General features: G+C 41.4%; 2 protein-coding genes across 5 annotated transcripts; one reads left to right on the top strand and one right to left on the bottom strand.

Annotated features, from left to right (window-relative positions):
- Positions 1–272: 272 nt before the first annotated feature.
- LOC128859655 (transcription factor Adf-1-like) lies at positions 273–1,242 on the top strand. 3 transcript variants are annotated; one of them, XM_054096657.1, is made up of 3 exons: positions 273–516; positions 590–752; positions 809–1,242. In XM_054096657.1, exons 1-3 carry the CDS (start codon positions 381–383, stop codon positions 1,230–1,232), a joined length of 723 nt encoding a protein of 240 aa, XP_053952632.1. In that variant the 5' UTR covers positions 273–380; the 3' UTR covers positions 1,233–1,242. The 3 variants fall into 3 exon arrangements, with proteins under 3 accessions (XP_053952632.1, XP_053952623.1, XP_053952640.1); XM_054096648.1 differs by having other exon boundaries at positions 803–1,242; XM_054096665.1 differs by lacking the exon at positions 590–752 and having other exon boundaries at positions 803–1,242.
- Positions 1,243–11,564: 10,322 nt separating this feature from the next.
- LOC128855423 (peptidyl-prolyl cis-trans isomerase G) lies at positions 11,565–22,377 on the bottom strand. Of its 2 annotated transcripts, none has more exons than XM_054090302.1 (8): positions 21,879–22,377; positions 19,294–19,381; positions 18,652–18,681; positions 18,444–18,583; positions 16,503–16,644; positions 16,324–16,438; positions 13,799–13,975; positions 11,565–13,738 (listed from the first exon to the last, which is right to left on the bottom strand). In XM_054090302.1, the coding sequence occupies exons 1-8, from the start codon at positions 22,201–22,203 to the stop codon at positions 11,855–11,857; spliced, it is 2,901 nt and encodes a 966-aa protein (XP_053946277.1). In that variant the 5' UTR covers positions 22,204–22,377; the 3' UTR covers positions 11,565–11,854. The 2 variants fall into 2 exon arrangements, with proteins under 2 accessions (XP_053946277.1, XP_053946279.1); XM_054090304.1 differs by having other exon boundaries at positions 11,566–13,738; positions 16,324–16,435.

Below are 22,377 nucleotides of genomic sequence, written 5' to 3'. Positions count from 1 at the left end.
ATATCAAAGAAACATTATATCAAAGAAAATATAAATAGTTCCGTTATATTCCGCGAATAATTTTTTGTATGCAAAAATCGTACAAAAGTGAAATTATGGGTAAAATACGCACGAACTTATAGACTGACCTGATACATCGCCAATGAAATGAGGTTATCGAAAGACGCCCCTGTAAACAATCTAACCACCCCACAATATTTCAATTTTAACTTATTTTGTTTTTTAATTTTCAGTTATCACGAAAAAATCTGGCATCACTCTCCGCCAGCTGTCACTGAAGATGAAGGGTGTAGTTTTGGACAGCGAATTAATTTTTGGAATCTTGTAGTCGGTCGTCAGTCGTCGTAATTACGTTTGGAAGTTGAAGCATTTACAAAAATATGAGTTTTGAACGAAGGGTAATTGCCGAGGTGCAAAAGTACGAATGCCTATACAACATGCAGGCGTTGAATTACAAAGACGCGGCGTTCAAAGATAAGCTGTGGCAAAAAGTTGCCCAAAAATGTGGCTCGAATGGTGAGCCTAATTGCATGAATGTTAGAAAATATGTATGTGTGTGTGTATGTTAATTTGAATGTTCAATTGACAGTAGAGGAATGCAAGAAAAAATGGAAGCATTTGCGTGACTGTTACAATCGATGTAAAAAGCGCGATTTGTTGTATTCTAAGCAGTATCCGGGGGACACAAGGCGGAAAATATGGCGTTATAAAAATCAAATGGATTTCTTGTCGCCCTTCTTCAACCAAAAACAGTAATCACTTTGAGTATCAATAAATATTTGAAAATTGTTTGAACTTTCAGTTCTAGATCCCTAAAAAATCGAGACACTTTCGACTATGATGACGACTTTGGCTCTCCGGTGCCAACACAAGCAACAGATGAATCTTCAGGAATGGAAGAGTCAACAAAAGTCGGAGAAATTTGCGCCGAAAATGAAAGTATTGAAGCTGAATCATTTAAAGAACTTGACCCGGACGAAATAGATCCGGAGAGTGTGGAAACAATGTTTACAAACTTCGTAGAAACAACAATCCCACCTGTTTCGAATGTGTGCGGCTTAAGAAAAGAGGAAGAGGGCGACAGCACAACGTTAATGTTTAAATTGTTAGACCGTAAAATAAAGCAGGCAGCACTTACCGAAGCACAAATTTCAGATATGGAAACTAGCGTCATGTTGTTTGTGTATAAAAAGCTGTCTGAATATAAAAAAAAGAATAAAACCTTAAATTAAGTAGACAATTTGACGCAAATGATGCAATTTTCATTCGATTAGTTGTTGTTGTTGTAGCCCTGTCAGTGTAGTGTATATCACCGGTCGTCTTCGTCTAACTCATCTAAAGGTAGGCCCAGAAAACTTGCTGTTTCGACAGGTTGGGTCCAGAAGGAGAGGGGTGTTAGATAAGTGGGTTTTGAGAGGCATGTGAAAAGGTGGTTAGTGTCGTGCGGGTTGCCTTCACATGCCGGACATATGCTTGGTATGACGGGCTCAATTCTGGATAAGTGGAGTTTAACCTGCTACTATATCCAGAAAATGATTGTGCCAGTGTTACGCGATTCTCACGGGGAAGCTGGAGCTCTTCATCTGCTGTAGGTGGTGGTTGGACGCCGATTACGGCATTCGGTGATCGGGAGCTTAAGAAGATGGTGATGGTATCCTGATGAATGTCGTTTGGACTTTAGTAGCAATTGCGGTTGTGTGCGCAGAGAAGAAGAGCAAATTATTGAAAATAGCTCCCAAAGTTTTAGGGTTCTTTACTGTCAGAGAAGAAGAGCAAATTATCGAAAATAACTCCCAAAGTTTTAGGGTTCTTTACTGTCGGTATTGGTATGTCATCGACTTTTACCTTGAGTTGCAGTTTGACCTGCTTTGTCCAGGTGGTAAAGAGGGTCGCCGTGGACTTTGTAGGGGAAAGTTGGAGATTCCTCGTAGTGAAAAAGCGAGAAAGGTCGGCGAGGTAGACGTTTACTTTGGCGCACAGGCCATCAATGTCATTGCCCGACACGTCAGCGTATGAGACCAGGTGACTCCCTCTGGTGGTTGGGGGAGCTTCGATAGATAGAAGTTCAACAGTTGATCTTCTTCTGTTTGGATGTTTGGTCTCTAAAAATCACTGACGAGTGACGACCGCTCAGATAGTTGGCGGACCACCTCTTCAGCCCTGGCGAGAGTGTCCACTGAAAAATATCATCTAGTATCGTTGAATAGCTGAAAGTATCGCAAGCCTTCTTCAAGTCTAACGCTACTAGGACAGTCCTCTCACAGGGGCGGTTTTGGTTAAGGCCGCGGTTTATCTGGGCGTTTATGACGGTCGTCGGAAACCAAGCGATGTGGTGAAACATGGCACATTGGCTATGCCAATGGAGAGCCGAGTGAGTGTGAGCGATACACCGCCATCGAAACGATCTGAAGCAACTGAACAAGTTGTGGAGGATGTGGAGATGGCGGACAATCTCTCAGTAGACTCAGACGGATCTCTGGTACCGAGTAAGTCTTTGACAACGGTTAAACCTGGTGTGAATCAGGTAAGTACCGGTAAAAAGACCGAAGTTATTGGAGAGTCGAACGCAGGTGTTGGTCTAACCGCAAGGCAGATCAAACGAAGAAGACAGAAGGCGAGGCAAGCCGAAGCACTAGCTAAGGCAAGGACTCAAGCTCCGTCAACTTCGACACCTGTAACGGAAACGGGAAAGCGTGGCAGAACAGAGCATTCCTCTGTAGCGCTGCGCTCTTCCGGAAACGAAACGGGGTCTGTGCCAACGACCGGGAAGAGGAGGAAGGCAAAGAAGAGGAAAGTTGAAAAACGCAATTCGGAAATGCCTGCATCCTCGACCCCATCCAAGGCAGACAAACCTTTGCCTGACAAGGCAGAGGCTAAGGGACCTCAAATGTCGAATGACACTCTTCCGTCAACGTCTGGCGAATCATTCGCGAGAATGGCAGCAAAGGCAATGACGGTGGAGATACATACCGACAAACAAGATGGTCTACTGTCCAAAGGGCAACAAGACTATCTTGACAGCTATCTGTGGAAAGCTATCGGTGAGTCGAAAGACGCGCCGACTTTCGAGGGGAAAAGCGTGGTGGACGGCATCGTAAAGGTGCACTGTTCCAATGCTTTTTCCCGAGAATGGCTAGAAAAAGCGATAGCAAAAATCCCAGCCTGCGAAAACAGCAAGTTTATTCTTGTTGAGAGTAGCAAAGAAAGGCTGGTACGAGCGAGTGTCTGGATTCCGGGTCCTTCCTGTAATTCAGCAGAACTCCTCAAACGCATCCGTGTTCAGAATAAGGATCTTGACACGACTCTCTGGAGAGTATACTCGTGCACCAGGCAGAAATCCGCTACCACTTCGGAGGCGGGTTCCCATCTGGTACTGGGTATCGATCTTGGGTCCCTCAAGGTTCTTAAGTCGAAGTACGGGTGCCGTCCCCACCTACATCTGGGGCGGATCCAGTTCCGCGTCCAGGATAAGGTGGAGGACAAAGCGTAAATATACTCAGTCTCATGACTGAAGTAATATTTACACAGATAAATCTGCAGCATAGCAAAGCGTCTACGGCTCTCTTGTGCCGTAGGCATGCAAAACTGCAAACAAACCCACACATAATACTTATACAAGAACCATGGGTATGTCACAAGCGTATCTGTGGTCTAAGTGCTATGTCGTGGGGACAAATACTTCATTGTGAAGGGAATGTGAGACCGCGAGCATGTATTATCATGCCGAGGTTGATCGAACACACGATGTTAAAAGAGCTATGCTCCGGAGATATCGTTGCTGCAAAAATAAAGTACTTGAAAAGTGGGAACAGTGTCGAAGCTATTATAGTTTCGGCCTACCTACCCTACGACTCTTTACAGCCACCTCCTTCGAGGGAGCTAAGAGAAGTGGTCAAGTACGCAGAATCCAATAATCTGGGGCTAATAGTGGGCTGTGACGCAAATTCACAGAACATTGTGTGGGGAAGCAGCAAATGCAACCCCAGAGGTCTCAAGCTACTGGATTTTATCCTGTCATCCGATTTGGTCATTCAAAACACTGGTAACAAACCAACTTTTGTGACCAGAAGGAGACAAGAGGTGATTGATTTAACACTTACCAATAGGTCAGTTGGAAATCAAATCAACCGATGGCGAGTTTTGGAGGAGGACTCTCTTTCTGATCATCGTCTTATCGAATTCCGACTGGGAATTGACACAATATCAATACCTTCCGGTAGGAATCCTCGAAATGTGGACTGGGACAGGTATGGTGAGCTTGTAACAGAGCGATTACCAAACCTGAAAAAACTCAAATCAGCAGAAATGATTGAAGATGCGACTAAGAAATTAGAAGGTACTTTAATCAATTGCTTTGAGGAACTGTGTCCACTCAGGCAAAGCAGACAGGGGAAAGCGGTTCCTTGGTGGAACCCTGAACTGTCGAAGCTTCGTGTACGGTCCAGGAAACTTCTTAATAAGGCCTTGAAGACCAAAACAGAAGAGGACTGGGCCAATCATCGACTTACACAGAGAGAATATAAGAAAAAAGTACGGCAAGCCAAACTTGAATCCTATAGAAATTTCTGCAGTAACGTCGAAGAAATGAGGGAAACAGCGAGACTTTGTAAGGTCCTTCATTTAGACCGCTCAGTAAGGCTGGATTCCATTCGAAAACCTGATGGTTCATACACCATTTCCAAATCGGAAACGTTTAATGCTCTACTCGAAACTCACTTTCCGGGTAGTAGAACTATCTCTGAAGTTGAGAGTGGCATGAACAACAACGGTGGCAACGGTGGAACCTCTAGGTACAGCTGGTATATTGCTAGTCGGATAGTGACAAGGGAATCGATAAGGTTTTCCTTATCTTCCTTTGAGAACTTTAAGTCCCCTGGACCTGACGGAATATATCCAGCAATGCTTAAAAAAGGAGGAGACAGGCTGATTGAGGCCCTGAAAAGGATCTTCACAGCCTGTCTTGCATTTGGTTATATACCATCCCAATGGCGACGCGTAAGAGTAGTATTTATTCCGAAACCAGGAAAAGATGACTATTCCCTAGCAAAAAGTTTCAGACCAATCAGTTTGACATCGTTCATGTTGAAAAGTCTGGAACGAGTGGTGGAGAAACATATTCGAGTGGGGGTATTGCCGAGAAGTCCACTTAGTAGAAATCAACACGCTTACCAGAGTGGAAAATCATGTGAATCAGCCTTACACGATCTTGTTAGCAAGATTGAAGCTGGGCTGGAAGCTGACGAATACACAATGGGCGTGTTCGTGGACATTGAGGGGGCTTTTGATAATGCCACTTTCGACTCGATATGTTCTTCTGCCGAACGACACGGAGTTAATCAAGCCATTATAAAATGGATATACTCCATGCTCTCTGAGAGGCTGTTAACCGCTGGTGGGAGCGATGACGAGCAAATCACAGTCAGGGCCAAGCAAGGATGTCCCCAAGGGGGTGTTCTTTCTCCGCTGCTGTGGTGCTTCGTCGTAGACTCCCTATTAGTGGAGATGCAGGAACTCGGCTTTCACGTCCAAGCATATGCGGACGACGTCTGTGCGCTAACATCGGATAAATCCTTAAGGAGGCTTTGCACGAAAGTGCAGAGGATTCTTGACAAAATCGATGATTGGTGCATGAGACAAGGTCTTTCCGTTAATCCGAACAAAACAACTATAGTCTTGTTTACGAGAAAACGGAAATTGGATGGACTCAGTCTGCCAACACTGAAAGGTGTGACACTTGGTCTTTCCAACGAAGTTAAATATCTAGGAGTAATCTTGGATAAGAAGCTGACTTGGGAGACACACGTTTCACTGAAGGTGAATCGTGCATTGAAGATTTTTCAGCAATGCCGTAGAGCCTTTGGCAAAACTTGGGGTCTGAAACCTGCTGTGGTCCTATGGATATACTCGGCACTTATCAGACCAATCATCACTTACGCTTCTGTGGTCTGGTGGCGACGGAGCATGGTTAAGTCCACAATCCGGGAACTATACACGCTGCAAAGAAGTGTATGTTTATGCATCACGGGTGCCATGAGTACAACCTCTGGAGATGCCCTAAATGCTATGCTTGATTTGCTCCCCCTGGATCTTAAGATACAACAGGAAGCAATAAAAGCTATGTGTAGACTCCATAAATATGGTTTCTGGCACGAAGATGGAGCTTCGGGACACAGAGAAATCTTTAAGTTGCTGTCGGAGCAGTATCCACTGTTTTTGGCACCTAAAGATGACCTGATACCCACAGTTTCATTCGGAAGGAAATTTGATGTCAGATTTCCATTGCGTGAGCAATGGAGCAATCCAGGAGGCATGCAGGGAGGTTTGACGGATATTTTCTTTACCGATGGGTCCAAGACTGAAATAGGGTCTGGAGCCGGATGGTACTTAAACGATAGTAATAAGTATCACTACGCTATGGGGGGAATGGCAACTGTCTTCCAAACAGAAGTTTTTGCCATCCTAAAAGTAGCCGAATGGATAATCGAGAGGAGATGGACCGGGAAACAGATTGGAGTCTTCAGTGACAGTCAGGCTGCATTGAAGGCCCTGGAGAACGCGAAGCAAACCTCAAAGATTGTTCAAGAATGTAAGAAGAAGCTTAATTCTGTCGCAAAACAGAACAGGCTTGTACTTATATGGGTTCCAGGACACTCCGGTGTTCAAGGAAACGAAATTGCCGACGAATTGGCCAACCGTGGATCAGCGGTGCCTCCACAGGGGCCAGAGCCAATAATCGGAATCAGTCCCGCAGGAATCAAGAACTGGATCAACGATTATGTAGGCAATCTATATAAAGAGCGATGGTCCGGTCTAGAACGCTGCAGAACTGCAAAGTTTTTTGTGACGAGTCCGAACAGAAAACTGTCAAACTTTCTACTAAAACTTAGAAGGAAAGACATTCGGTTGATGGTCGGCATCATTACAGGACACAACCCATGGGGTCAGCATATGGCCACCATTGGAATCATCGAGGCCCCGGTATGCCTGTCGTGCTTGGAGGAGGCGGATAGCACTGAGCACTTTCTCTGTGAGTGTCCTGCCTTTGCTAGAGCGCGACTACGAGTATTGGGTTCCGATGTCATGAGAATGAGTATTATTCGTTCTCTAAAACTGGAGGATATTTACAAATTTGTCAAAGAATCTGGAAAATTCTCACAGGACTAACTATCTCTATCTCTGTCTCTATTCTTTCCTATCTCTTTCTATGATACTTTTCTCCCTCCCTCCTTGACTATCTACCCCCTTTCCAGAGCTTTAAATACAATGGGCTTTTTTAGCCTGAGTGTTTTAGGAGCCACCAAATCTCCTGGTGCTCCTTGGCTCGACCTTTTCAAATTCAATTCAAATTCAAGCGATGTGGGGGCAGGTGTTTCGTGAAGAGTGGGAGAAGGAGGGCTTCTTCACTACTGGGGAAAGGAGAGTTATCGGCCGATAAGATTCCCCTTGGTTGGCGGGTTTCCTAGGTTTCAGTAGCGGGACCACTCTCCCTGCTTTCCACTTGTCAGAGATAATGAGAGTGGCCAAGGACAAATTGAAAACCTTGTGAGAAATCCTACTCCCAAAGGACTCAGGTGCTTCAGCATCAGTATGTTTGGTCCATCAGGGCCAATGGCTTTAGATGATTTGGTTTTATTCGATTAGTTGTATGTTGCTGTTAATCTGTTGCAGTATTGCTGAAGTTATTTTCCATAGAACGTAATATTTGCCAGTTAGAAAAATAGGTCTGCTGACGTAAAAATTATTCAGTAACTTGCCAGTAACTTTATTTACAAGAACTCGCTCTCAAAGAAAAAAATAAAAAAAGCACATGAACGCAAAACCAGTAATAATTTGCAAGTTTTGTAAACAGCTGATTAAATTGTCGTCGGGAAAAATTTAAAAAAATAAAAGTTTTTTCTGTTGAGTATTAAATAAAAAAACAAAAAAACATAATGCAAATGAAATGTAAAATAAATTAGAATCACATGATTTCATTTTTTTATTTTTGACAGAATTCCAACTTGCTTTCGCGACCTTGCTGAGCTTGCGCTGTCTTCAATAAAACTCAAAACGTATGTAAATGATGCTTTATTTAACAGGTAATTTTTGATAAACCTGTTTTGAACCGCATTTAAGTAAACTTTTTCTTTAACAAAAAAGGCAAGTACTTACATTGGTTCGTCCTTATCGGTAGGGCTCCTTGCACCTCTCAATATGTTTCGCACAATTCCGAGACTCCGTTTGCTTCTCTCACTTTTCTCCTCCATTAACACAATTGCATATGTCAACGAATACATTTTAGTTTGAAAATTCAGCTGACTTAATAAAAAACTTAAAGACTCTTAGGTAAATTTGCTTGTTAACATTTAACCAGCTGTTGTAGAAATATCAAAATTTGACATTTATGGTTGGCAGCACTTTTTTGAATGAGTTCTTCCATTTCATGTTGTTGTGCTTGTTGTAGCAGTACCTTTGCCCTGTCAGTGTATCGTAATCACCGGTCGTCTTCGTCTAGCTCATCTAACGGTAGGCCCAGGAGACTACCTGTTTCGACGGATTGGGTCCAGAGGGAGAGGGTTGTTAGATGAGTGGGTTTAATGGGGCATGTGAAAAGGTGGTTAGTGTCGTGCGGGGTTCCTTCACATGCTGGACATATATTTAGTATGTCGCGGTCGATTCTGGATAGGTAGGATTTTAACCTGCTAAAATATCCAGAACGTAATTGCGCCAAGGTTACGCGGGACTCTCGGGGAAGTTGGCGCTCTTCGTCTGTTGTTGTTGTTGTTTTAACAGCATAGTTAGCCCTGTCAGTGTAGGTATATCATCTGTCGTCTTCGTCTAGCTCATCTAGGGGTAGGCCCAGGAAACATGCTGTTTCGACGGGTTGGGTCCAGAGGGAGAGGGGGGTTAGATGAGTCTGATTAAGGGGGCATGTGAAGAGGTGGTTAGTGTCGTGCGCTCTTCGTCTGCGATTGGTGGTGGTTGGACTCCGATAACAGGGGTCGGGAGGTTAAGAAGGTGGTGAGAGTCTCCCGATGAATGTCATTTATGGTCTGTCTGTACACTGTCCGATCCAGTAACTGTATGTTTGTTTTGTCTGAGATCTCGTCCGCGTAGTTGAGGAAATGCCTCCTGATGTGCCTGGGAGGTGGCTCAGGCTCGAGCAAGTGTCTGCATGGGCCTGCGGTAACACCCTAGCAAAAACTGCTTGCTGAGCAGTTTTTTGTGCTCCTTAACAGGCAGCATTTGGACCGCGTTATGCAGATGTTGTATAGGTGACACCAGAAGGCATCCTGTCACGGTCCTTAAAGCAGTGTTTTGGCAGGTCTGCAGCTTCGTCCACTGCGAATCGCTAGTTCTAGGCGACCAGACAAGCGCAGTATAGTTTAGAACCTGTCGGCCTATTGCTTTAAAAGTCGACAGCAACATTTCCTTGTTTTTGCTCCAAGTGCTGCCGGCGAGCGACTTGAGAACCTTGTTGCGATTCTGTACTTTAGTTGCAATAGCGGTTGTATGCGCTGAGAAGAGCAAGCAGTCAGAGGTAATTCCCAAAATTTTGGGGTTGTTTACCGTCGGAATTGGTTTCACTTTGAGTTGTAACTTGGCCTCCTTTGTCCATGGGGGAGAGTTGTAAATTCCTCGCAGTGAAGAAGCGAGAAAGGCTGGCGAGGTAGTCGTTTACCTTGAAGCATAGGCCATCAATGTCACTGCCCAACGCCATTATCGTGCAGTCGTCGGCGTATGAGACCAGGGAGACTCCCTTTGGTGGCTGGGGGAGTTTCGAGATATAGAAGTTGAAAAGCAAGGGTGAAAGGACACCGCCCTGCGGTACGCCTTGCTTTATTTTCCATTTCAGCATCGCTGTCAGATGAAGAAGATTCCATTAGCAAATGTATTGTTGTGCCACATTTTCCTTGCATCTGTCTATGCATTTCACAATTTCCGTAGAAGCATAACTCACAAAATATATGCCTTCAGAGCTTTCGATTTGTATTTCGGAAACTGCAGCAACGGTGACTATTAGCTGGAAGCAGAAGTACATACCTCTATACCAGGGGTCTCCAAACAACGGCCCGCTAGTGGCATCCATCCGGCCCGCAACAGCTTAAAACTAGCCCATATGGCCCACGACAGCTAATGTTTTACTGTTGTTACTATTGCTGTTATAATTTTAGTGGAGGAGAATGAAAATACAATGATAAATACTCGATTTTATTTACTTGCACGACAGAAATTATGAAATTAAAATTATAAAATACAGAAATTAATTGAAATTTGTCCCAGTAATAAAAGAATAAAATACTAATGAGATTTATGTATGTACATAGCAGTGATTTTCCACCGACCATTGTTTGTAGCAATTATTAAAAGAGATTTAAGATGCTGATCGGTTAATTTAGATCTGTAAACACTCTTTGTGTATTTCATCTTGGAAAACGTTTTCTCACACAAGTACGTAGTACCAAAAACAGAAAACAATCCACGAGCAAACTTATGCAAATTATCAAACTGTGCCAGTGCCATTTGGATTTCCGGAGCCAGGGTTTCAATGTCAGAATCAAAAGAGTTTTGAAAAAGCTTAATTTCATTCGCAATGGCATGAAAGTCTGAGAAACGTACTTAAAGTTCAACTGCAAAATCGACGGCAAACTCTGTCTTTGTAGTGTGGCTGAATATTTCACATGTTTTAAATTGTGTGAAACATTTTTTACGTAATTGCGATGGAAATAGTATTATTTTCTGCCTGAACGTTTTGATATTGGTGTATAAATCAGGGAGAAGCTGATTTTCTTCTTGCAATCTCAAACTCAGTTCGTTCAGATAATTTGTCAAACCGACATAGAATCCTAATTTCCAAAGCCATTCACTATATCCTAATTCGACACAAGGGCGATGCTTCTCATTCAAAAAAATGTCGATCTCTGCTCGAAGTTCAAAAAAGCGCTTAAGGACTTTTCCGCAACTAAGCCAGCGTACAGCAATATGATATGGCAAGTAATTTGCTCCAATCTCTTCAATAAACTCCTGGAATTGTCGATGATTCAGCCCTGTGGATAACTGATATGACTGGTTTTAGAAGTTTAGTCAAATCCTAACACTTTTTTTATGGTCCTAGGTTTTCAAAGTTGCGAGACCCCTGACCCTAAGGCTTCAAAGTTCGAAGACCCCTGCTCTATACCATTGGCCGATTCCTATTCAATCAATATATGACTTCAATTAATTTCACAATATATAAAATATTTTTACTTACAACCTCCATCTTAATCACTTTTTTCTAATTTAGAGCTCTGACTCAATTCGTAAATTTGAATTCGTGTTTATTTTTACTTTGCGATCTGCTGTTTTTCTCACCTGGAAATTCTTGCAAGTAAAAATTTAGCCCGTTTAAACTTGCAACACCCTCTCAAAATGAAATGTCATTTGGCTCTCTCACTTTCCCCTACTTTGCAAGTTCTTTTGGGTACACCAAAACCTGATAGTTTGTAAGAATTGTTATAAATATTTGCCTCATGAACAGTCCTACTACGAATTAATTCACCTGGACAAGATATGTAAATATGTATAACTCATAAGAAGAACACCAAATTGTTTTGATTTTTTAATTAAAATGTTCTTTTATATTAAACATTCAAAAAATCAGTGAAGAGTTAATTTTAATTTAAATCATTCAATGATTTCTATGTGTCTTCAAAACGTTTTGCATACACCCAGTAGAGTGCATCTTGCGAATGTACATACATACATACATATGTATATGTATGTAATAAAAACTAAATAAGTTCATTCAAACATATGCCCCATATTTCAATGTAATATAATTTCAATCATTTGAGTAAATATGCCTTCTTGTTACGTATATCAGTTGAACCAAATCTCAATTGGATTCGGTGCCCGAGGTACGCGAACGTTTTTTTGACTTCTTACGCTTCTTTTTCTTTTCTTTAGACTTTTCATCCTTACCATCTTTCGTACTGATTGCTTCAGCCACAGCTGCTATAACTGTCAGTTTTTTAAGATTTTCATGCTCTTCCAGCTTTTGCAGTGTCTCCAATTTGAGACGTTCTAATTCCTCCAGTTCTCGTGCTGTTTTTTCCTTTTCCAAGTCATCCAGTCGCTGCTTCTCCGCACGTCGTTCTTCCTCCCTCGCTATTTCTTTACGCATATGGTCTTTCAGCATTTGTGCAGCCTCAGCACGTTTCAACATTTTTTCGCGCATTTTATCAGAATCTCCAAATGTCGTGCCCGCATTGATACCTGAACTTACATTTGCATCCGAGTTACTCTCTTTTTTGGAGACGGAACGTCGTTCATTCGATTTTCGTGTGTAATTTGCCGATTTTGAACGCCTTGGTGAACGTGTATCAGAACGTCTGTTGCGTGTGTGGCGAATTGGTGATCGCGATTTGGATCTGGTGCGACGACCACGCGTTCGTGAGCCTCGTTCCCGTGACTTGGATGAGGTACGTCGGTCACGCGACTTAGAACGTGTTCGCTTCTCTCGAGAATCAGCCGAACGTTTACGCATATGATCGCGCCGTTGTGATCGAGATCGACTTCGTGATAACGACCGATTACGTGACCGTCGCTCTTGTGGAGGCGTTGCGCGACGTGTGCGTAACGGCGAGAGCGGCAAGCGATTACGATAGCGCTCCACAGAGCGACGACGACGATCCATGAATGGATTGCCGCCACGTCTGCCGCGAAAATCGCGCCTAGGAGGCGAACGAAAGCCACCTCTACGCATGGGAAACCTTTCGCGACGATCTCTGATTGGTGAGCGACGACGAAATGAACGGGAACGCGAACGCGACCGTGATGCACGCGATCGCGACCGGGATCGAGAGCGTGAACGTTGCTTAGAGCGAGAGCCGCTTCTAGATCGGTTTCGATTGCGAAGTGTAGTCTCTTTTTCTTTTTCTTTATCCTTGTCCCGGTCTTTGTCTCTTCCCTTGTCTTTTTCCACAGGTTTGGATTTGTCCTTATTTTTATCGCCGTCCTTCTCGGGATCACCTTTTCCCTTCCCTTTCCCGGTTTCTTTAGCGTCTGCCCTGTCACTGTCACTGCCCTTAGCCATACTCTTCTCCTTGCCACGCTCTTTATCATTTTCTTGTGTCTTTTCTCTATTCCTTTCCTTATCCTTAGATCTGTTATTATCATGCCCATTATCTCTACCCTTCTGTCGTTCCGTATCCAGAGACTCATAGCGCTCATTTTTCTCCTTTAACTTTGAAGTGGATTCTTTCTCCGTCGAGCCTTCTTCATTTTCACTTTCCGGTTGATGTTCATAGTCTAGCGCATTCATATCCATCGACTTCTTGCGTTTTGGTAAAGGTTTTGCATCAACGCTACGTTCGCGTCGCCTTTCCCTTGCCTTATCTCGGTCTCTCTCGCTTTCCTTTTCTTTTTCCCGTTCTCTTTCACGCGGCTTTTCTTTATCCGAACGTCGCTCATCGTGTCTGTCCTTACGCGAATTACTTGGATTGTCCTTACCTCGATTCTTACGGTCAGGCGATCCACTGTATCTACCACCATATGAACTTGCATGCGATAACTCAAAGAAAGACTTTTTAGGATCTCGCTTCATTTCTTCGTGACGTTTTTTTCGCTCGACCTCACGCCTTTTTATTTCCTCGTCTCGTAATTTTTTCTCCTCTTCGAGACGCTCTAAATCAGACAATTTGATAGTGCGATTCTGAGCGCGCTTCCAATGTGGAGGAGTTGTACTACGGCTACGGCTGCGAGATGGCGTGCGAAAACGCTAAAGATAAAATATATCATTAAGAATCACTATTGTGTGAACGTAAACTCAGTTACTTACGAAAACTCCGCGCCCTTTGATAATACGTCCACTGCGCGAAACTGGTACACGTTTTTTGGACCAACCAAATGAGGGTCTACCACCTTCACTTGACCTGTCGTTTCGTGATTCACGCTTTTGTTCGCGGTCTTGGGAGCGATTCGAACGGTCACCACGTAGCAAAAATTTATTCGAGACCTGGAAATGGAAAATAAAAAAAGGTTTTAGTAAATTGAAATTTACCTCCGTTTTGAAGGACTGTGATTTCAAAAATTTTTAAAAAATAAGTTTTTAATACTTGAAAACTTCGGTCATCTCCAAGATAAGAGCTTAGGATAATATGCGAGAACTAAATGAAGCTATAAAAGATAATACAAATATATATGGGGCAAAATTGCCGAGACCCCCAGAGAACACCGGATATATCTAAATGTCATCGAAATTTCCACCAATCTATCATCATCTATTAGCGTACGGGCTATCGGTAAATATTATTTATCATTAAAAAATTATATACCATTTCCTACGTTTCTTAGTGACTAGAAAATTAATGCATATTCAAAATAGTGATATGGACGAGTCGGCTACTTTTTATACTAGAATATTTTTAGATTAGATTAGATTTGAAGCTTGCACTTCGACCTCATGGTATTTTGTGCCCTCTACTCATGACAGTACCTCATCCAACCCCAGTTCCTTTATTAAACTCAGTATAGAGCTGGGTTGGACTGAGCGCATGTTCTTTTCTTCTGGCTGCAAATGGCCAAGATGTTTCAATCTTCTCCATTCAATGAGAAGATGCATTGGATTCTCCTGGTCGTGGACCATATTCCAATAATGTGCAGATGACTACAAGGTCTGCAATGGCCTGTGAGAATGCTCCTGAGCATTCTCAGTTTATCCGTGGAAGAGTTATGAGTTTTTTGAAGTGAAACTTCTTTAGGCGCGTCGGGGGCCCCAAGGCAGATTGAAAATAGGCGAGTGAAACGGTAAGTTCGAAGCGTTACCAAAATCCGTCAAATGGGAGGGGCCAAGGAGCAGCTGCTCCTTCCCACTCTCGCCTATTCGTTCTCTCTGTCGCTCTCTCTTCTAGAAGATAAACCAGTGCAAAAATGCAAACGTTTCTAGCACACCCTGTAGCGAATAATTTCGAAATAATATGAATTGAAATGTATATAGCACACAAGTAAGCATTGAAGTAAACTGGCGACATGCAGGCAACCGACAATCGACAACCGACAACGGGTATTATAGATAGCCATAGCCCGTGCAAATGAGTGCTGTGTGTGAGTATCAGATAAAGCGCCGATTGAATGTGTGTAAGCGGGAAAGCAATAAGAAACTGATGTGAAGTAAATAGATGGTAGGTATGGAGGAGACGAAGCGATACAATGAGTGCGTTTGCCAAACGAGTGACGATAGTTGAAGTAGAAGGTTGTAAAATGACATTTCAACCGTTTCGGTGATCAAAGCAAATTGATTAACGCGCCAAAAGTAGGCAAAAAATACCATTGGAAGTGCAAAGAAATGTCAGCGTCAAGTGCAACACTGCACCCAAGTGTCAAATTTGAAGCTAATAAGGACAAAAATAAATAGTACAAATTTATGTGGAGTGATATAGAAAAAAAAATATGAAAACCTGAATTTAACACGAGAGAGGGGGGAGAGATCTAAACCGGGGCTCCCATGCATGGAACAACCAACTTAGAAGTTTCACTTCTACCGTGCGTGAGTCTGACAGACCCTAGTTTTTTATTTTTCTTTTTATTATTATTTTTTTATTTTTAAAATTTTTTTTATTTATTTATTTTTTTATTTTTTTTTTTATTTATTTTTTTATTTTTTTTTTATTTATTTTTTTTTTATTTAATATATTTTTTTTATTTATTTTTCTTTTATTTATTTTTTTTTTTTATTTAATATTTATTTAATTTTTTCTATTATTTTTTTTAATCTTTTTTCTATTCTTTTTTTATTTTTTGGTTTTAATTTTTGTTTTGTTTATTTATTTTTAAAATTTTTTAAAATTATTTTTGTTTTGTTGTTAATTTAAAATTTTTTTTGATTTGTTTAATGATTTTTACATGTTTTTTAATTTTTTTTTTTTTACTTTTTTAATTTTTCTTTGTTTTAATTAAAAAACAAAATTGTTTTAATTTTTTTTTAATTTTTTTTTTTAATTTTTTTTTTAACTTTTTTAAATTTTTTTTTAATATACATATTTTAAAATTTTTCGTTTTATTTTTTTTACATATATATATTTTTTAGTTATTATTTAATTTTAGTTTTTATTTTCTTGTAGTTTTTATTTTATTTTAGTTTTTATTTTATTTTAGTTTTTGTTTTATTTTAGAATTCATGCCTTAGTATTCATTTTTATTCCATTTTAGTCTCCATCTCTATTTTATTTAGTATTCATCTCTGTTTTATTTTATTTATAGGAAGAATATAAATGCCTTCAAAATAATTTCTTTTTTTAAGTACAGCTATTTTCATGTTCACAGCTGTACATGCATTTGAATACGTATATTTCATTAATAACTTACTTCTGGTATCTCGTTTGGATCGATTTTAGTTACAGACGCAAGCGGATGCAATTCTCCTTCATCAACATCTTCGTTTTCCTCCTCATCCTCTTGACTCTTTTCAGCCCCAGAGCTTCTTTAAATAATAGATATAAATCAATAAAAAATACTATAAAAATGCTGTTATGTATTTGGCTTACCGTTCATGTGATTTTTCCCGCTTGTGCCCTTTTTTCTTCTTTTTTTCCTTACGCTTAGCGCGTTTGTCTGCGTCCGATCCGGCATCCGAATCTTCGCCAGCAGAAACTGTAGATCGCTTCTTTTTCTTTTTATCTTTTTTAACTACAAACAAAACGTTTATTAGTTTATTGTTTTCTTAAATGAAATATATCTACTTAGTCCTGCCATAAGTTCTATTACAAGTTAAGTCCGTTATTGATAGTTTTATTTAATCATAGAAACATTAAAAAACAATTAAATTTTCATTCGAAATGGTCACCATTTGTTTTTACACAAGCCTTCAAACGATTAGGCCGTTCAATTATTGCAGCACGCACGGTTTCCATGGATATTGACGTCGCCACTCGAACCAAAGATTGTTTGAGACTCTTCCAATTTCTGTGAGGTCTTCAGATTTGGACCCTCAAACGCCCAATCTTGTGCGGCTTTGAACCCAGGAATATTGTTTTTTAGCCACTGCTGGTTGGTTTTGCCGTATAGGGTGGAGCGGAATCTTGCTGGAAGATCCAACGCTCCTCATTGAAGAGAGTACTGCTCAACAGCTTCACCAAGCCTTCTAAGACATCCTCCCGGTACCCGTCTTCATCCCTTTTTCGCAGAAATGAAGAAATGTAACGCCTTTACAAGACACTAACCACCAAACCAGTACGGAGGCTAGATGGTGGCCACGCTGAACCCTTGATGCAATATTTTTTGCGTCTTTAGAAGGTTTAGCATAGATTTATTTTGTCGTTTTGCCTATTAAAAACTTCTTTAACAGCGAAAATTCCCGCATCTGTGAAAAGAAAATGTTCATGGCCGTTGACCGCGTGCCACCAAAGAAGCTGCTTGCATCTGTCGAGCCATATTTTCTTCAAGTGCGTTGTCAAAAGATGGCCAGTTGAAGGAAGGGTTTCATGTGGAGATAATCTCTGATTGGACTTGGCACTGATCTGGTCGATACATTCATTTCCCTGGACATGATTTTCTGCTTTCTAAGGGCGGCCGCCGTAGCCGAATGGGTTGGTGCGTGATTACCATTCGGAATTCACAGAGAGGTCGTTGGTTCGAATCTCGGTGAAAGCAAAATTAATAAAAACATTTTTCTAATAGCGGTCGCCACTCGGCAGGCAATGGCAAACCTCCGAGTGTATTTCTGCCATGAAAAAGCTCCTCATAAAAATATCTGCCGTTCGGAGTCGGCTTGAAACTGTAGGTCCCTCCAACATCAAGACGCACACCACAAATAGGAGGAGGAGCTCGGCCAAACACCTAACAGAAGTGTACGCGCCAATTATTTATTTTAAGGGGATTTCTGCGAATTTTTCCTCGAACGGCGTTTATGGCTGCACTGGTTTGAACCACGCGAAGACGACCACTTCTTTTTTCGTTCCCACCACAGTCGGTTCTAGGTTACCGGAATGCCCGGATTTATATCCGGCCAAGGACTGTCACTTCAGCAGTATTCCTGTACATGTATGGGAAATGCTAATTCTGCTACAACAAAAACAATCGCTTCTTTTTCTGTCTTTTTCTGATTCTTGAAATATTAAGTTTTTTCAGCAATTCGTTAATCCAAATACAATGAGATTTTCCTTAACTCCCCACTCCATTGTTAACAAGCGAAATTTGCTACGAAACAGAGTATAATTGATAAGCAGCCATATGAAGAAAAACAAAAACGTTCCCACGACAGTCGTTTCTACGTAACCGGAACGACCCGGATTTATATCCAGCCAAGGACTGTCACTTCAGCAGCATTCCTCGTATATGCACGGGGAATGTTTATGCTGCTACAACAACTACAACAACAAAAGTAAATATAACGAAGCTTTTTCGCGAATTCGTTCTCGCCTACGCATTGTAAAGTTGTCACAGAATTTATGGCAAGACTAAGTATATGCAAGTGCGAGCTAATTCACCTTTAACCTGTCGGACGAGTTCTCCGCAATTTGATATGGTAACATCTTGTAATGGGCGTGAATTTCTATCGACTGGTAGCTCCTCCAATTGACGTACTAAATCTTGTCCCGATATTACTTGACCAAATACCACGTGGACGCTAAAACAAAAAAAAAAAAGAAATTAGTAGATTGAAAAATATGTTTTCAATGCTACGGCGGAACTTACTTGTCCAAGTGAGGTGCGGGTTGTGTAGTACTACAATGAAAAACAGAAGAAGAAAAATATGCTTTACACAGTGTACACATTGAGTTCGATTTCATTTGGTTTTGATTTGGTGCAACAAAGCAATTGAATTTGTCTACGTAGGACATAGTCTGAATTTCCTGCTGCTGTCTCGCTTCCTACTACTGCCTTCACCTCCCACGCATAAAATATCACAGTTTTTTTTGGGATAGCATGGCAGCTATGCAGGATCATACATCTGTAAACCTTTCCAGCTGGTGCGGCGCCGCAACCACATACTAAGGCAACGTCCAACGCGACGATTGCGATACCAGTGTAAGGACACCGACAGCTGATCACTAAATTTGTCATCAATAGTGCACACCACAGCTTTATCGTTCAGTATGCGCAGCTAGCGATTGTTTCATTTACACTCTACTTTGTGACGACCTAGGATTAGTGGCTAGCTAGATGATGACAAATCAATGATAATAATAATAATAATAATAAATCAATATAGACATATTTGTAAACAAAACGTTTCGTTTTAATGTGATGCTGCAAAGAGATGTTATGTGTTAATACTAAAAACTAGAATTCCTTTTATGTATGAAATCTCGATTTTCTAAGTTTCATTCCACTTACATGAAGAATTGTGAGCCATTGGTGTTTTTGCCACGATTTGCCATTGAAAGCAAAAATGGACGATCATGTTTGAAGTCGAAGCTTTCATCTGGAAGGTAGATATGATAAGTTGAATATTTTGACAGTGAAAAATCGAGATCGATAGAATTATAGATTGAGTTAAATGCATCAGCAGCTCTTAAAGGCGAGCTTCCGCGAGTAATTTGTTTACTATAGGCGCTAAAAAATGTATAGGAAAGCCGGAGTCTGTTAGGACTCAAAACCAAAAAATTAGGATCAACCAATGGTTCCTTAAATAATGATAAACACGATGGTGATGGAGAGAACTGACCTTGTGATGATAAACGGTTCACTAGACAGGGCTAGTTTACTGGGGCGGCAGCTCTTGGTCGGGAAAAACCCGAGTCATTCCGGTAACGTAGATCCGGCAGCCATGGGAAAGTGGACTGATATTTTCTCTTCCAACGATTTAAGATTAATAAATCGTGAGCGAAGGAAGGAAACGGACAAAAGAAAGATACAGAGCGCAAAGCATATTTAAGGAAAATATTTTTAATGCTTAATGTTGTTGTTGCTTTTGTAGCAGCATAAACATTCCCCATACATATACGGGGCATGCTGCTGAAGTGACAGTCCTTGGCCGGATATAAATCCGGGTCGTTCCGCTTACATAGGACCGACTTTCGACTGTTCGATTCTCAATCCTATTTGTCTTCAATTAACGGAACGAACGCCAAATCAAGGCAGTATAATTCAGCTGTGGTCAGCGCACTAGACGGGGCTAGTTTACACTTTCCTAAACTCCCGACCACCGAATATCGTTAACGGAGTCCAACCACCCATTGTAGACGAACATGGTGAAAAGATTTTTAGAAGTGGTATATTTAGCAAACCGTTATTCAGCGCTTAGCGAATTTGACAGAATCGGCTGATGAGCTAACGTCACTTGGGATGTGTTTAAAGGGGTACCCGGCCAGATTTTTTCGACTTTGGACGTGAATTTAACATATTCCTATTATAGCTTTTTTTTGTTGTTGTTTTAGCAGTATCTTCGCCCTGTCAGTGTAGTGTAAATTACCGGTCGTCTTCGTCTAGCTCATCTAACGGTAGGCCCTGGAAACTGGCAGTTTCGACGGGTTGGGTCCAGAGGGAGAGAGGTGTTAGATGAGTGGGTTTGATGGGGCATGTGAAGAGGTGGTTAGTGTCGTGCGGGGTACCTTCACATGCGGGACATAAGTTTAGTATGTCGGGGTCAATTCTGGATAGGTAGGAGTTTAACCTGCTACAATATCCAGAACGTAGTTGTGCCAAGATTACGCGGGACTCTCGAGGAAGCTGGAGCTCTTCGTCTGCGATAGGTGGCGGTTGGACTCCGATAACGGCATTCGGGGGTCGGGAGCTTAGGAAGGTGGTAAGTGTCTCCCGATGAATGTCGTTTATAGCCTGTCTGTATACTGTCCGATCCTGGAGAGGTCTGTCCGTTTTGTCCTGTCATTCCCATTGGCAGCCGGTTCTACGTTACCGGAATGACTCGGGTTTTTATTCCCGACCAAGGGCTGCCGCCCCAGTACACTAGCCCTGTCTAGTGCACCGTATTTTACCCTCCTATTATAGCTAATGACTTGAGCTTCCAGGTAGCTTCTTAAAATTTAATTTTCTATCGATTTATGGATATAACCTTCTAAAACGGATCCTCAAACAGGACTAAAAATTAATACTCGAATAGGACAAAGAAGACCAGACCCGGTTGCTCAGCCGAAGGTTTTAAAAAACGTGTTCAAAGGAGGGTTAAGATCCGGTGTAAAACAAAAAGTTGGGAAAAGAGAATCAATAGCTAATGGGTCAAGGTCCGAAAATACTGCTTTGAGGAACACCCGATGTGCCGAGGTATCAGAAAAGAAGACTAGTGTACAGTAACAACACACCGAAATGAAAGCCTAGACAATCAAATTTTACAATTAAAATTGTATCCAACACTTCCAAATAGGCTGTATAGGTAAAACCATCGTAAATAATTACAAGAGCAAGGACTGCGGAACGTACAGGCATAAAACCATGTTGGCTTGCGCAAATTAAACCTTTAACATTTTGTGCTTAACGGTGCATTCGAATAGTTTACAAACAATAGATTGTTTATTGAAATTGGTCTATACGTGGATAGCGACGAAGAAATTAACATAGTTAGGACTATTCATCACCTAGTTTTTTTTTTTTTGATTATCTAAAATTAGAAGAATGGAAGAAGTGTTCACATGCAAAATACATATAAAGCTGACTTAATAATACCCATGCATTTATCGACGTATTCGTCTATCCAGCGGGGTTACATCTGTTAAATACGCGTATTACCTAAAAATCGATTAAGCCCTACAGTATGTGAACATTCTATAGTGACGCCTTGTAGTTGAGAAACGCTGCTAAGACGGAACGAAATTTACATGCCCATACATATTTGAAATTCATTTTAATTGTATAAATTCGCTAGAAATAGCTCATTTTTAGCAACGCTCCGGCCACCTTACCACTTCTTCAATCTCATATGCCACGTACCATGCTTTGTTATTTATATGTACATAGATACCTACCCTCAAAAGTACCGCCATAGATGGATTCGCCACCGGTACCATTGCCAGCCGAAAAATCACCAGCTTGTATCATAAAATCCTTGACAACACGGTGGAATATGACGTTCTTATAATGTAGAGTCTTGCCCGTAACCAAACCGATACCTTTCTCGCCAGTGCAGAGAGCTCGAAAATTCTCTACTGTCTTGGGTGCCACATCCTTAAACAGTTCAAAGACAATACGGCCAACATTCAGACCACCAATCGAAATATCGAAAAAACAACGCGGTCTTGCAGCCGCATTGGCTGTAGCTGACGTCGTCGCCAACCCCTCAGCCACTGTCATATTCGACACTTTTTCACTTCTCACAATTGTTTTGGCAACCAACTTAGATTTTTTGCATTAAACACTGCCTTTATATAATTTTTATTTAAAAATTCCGCAATTCTCCCGTCTAATTCGCGTAAAAACGGCTTCAACGAGGAATGGCTGTAGTCGAAGAAAATTCTTCTCAGAAAT

Source organism: Anastrepha ludens, chromosome 2 (genome assembly GCF_028408465.1).
Source record: "Anastrepha ludens isolate Willacy chromosome 2, idAnaLude1.1, whole genome shotgun sequence".
Taxonomy (NCBI): Eukaryota; Metazoa; Arthropoda; class Insecta; order Diptera; family Tephritidae; genus Anastrepha; species Anastrepha ludens.
Note: the sequence above shows the minus strand (reverse complement) of the source record. Positions and strands in the feature narration are given on the sequence as shown.

Coding starts and splice junctions, on each gene's coding strand:
- LOC128859655 (XM_054096648.1), top strand. CDS start 381: ATGAGTTTTGAACGAAGGGTAATTGCCGAGGTGCAAAAGTACGAATGC. Junction 517..589: donor CCAAAAATGTGGCTCGAATG/GTGAGCCTAATT, acceptor TTCAATTGACAG/TAGAGGAATGCAAGAAAAAA. Junction 753..802: donor CCCTTCTTCAACCAAAAACA/GTAATCACTTTG, acceptor TTGAACTTTCAG/TTCTAGATCCCTAAAAAATC.
- LOC128855423 (XM_054090302.1), bottom strand. CDS start 22,203: ATGACAGTGGCTGAGGGGTTGGCGACGACGTCAGCTACAGCCAATGCG. Junction 13,976..16,323: donor ATCCAAACGAGATACCAGAA/GTAAGTTATTAA, acceptor TTCCATTTCCAG/GTCTCGAATAAATTTTTGCT. Junction 13,739..13,798: donor TCAAAGGGCGCGGAGTTTTC/GTAAGTAACTGA, acceptor TTTTATCTTTAG/CGTTTTCGCACGCCATCTCG.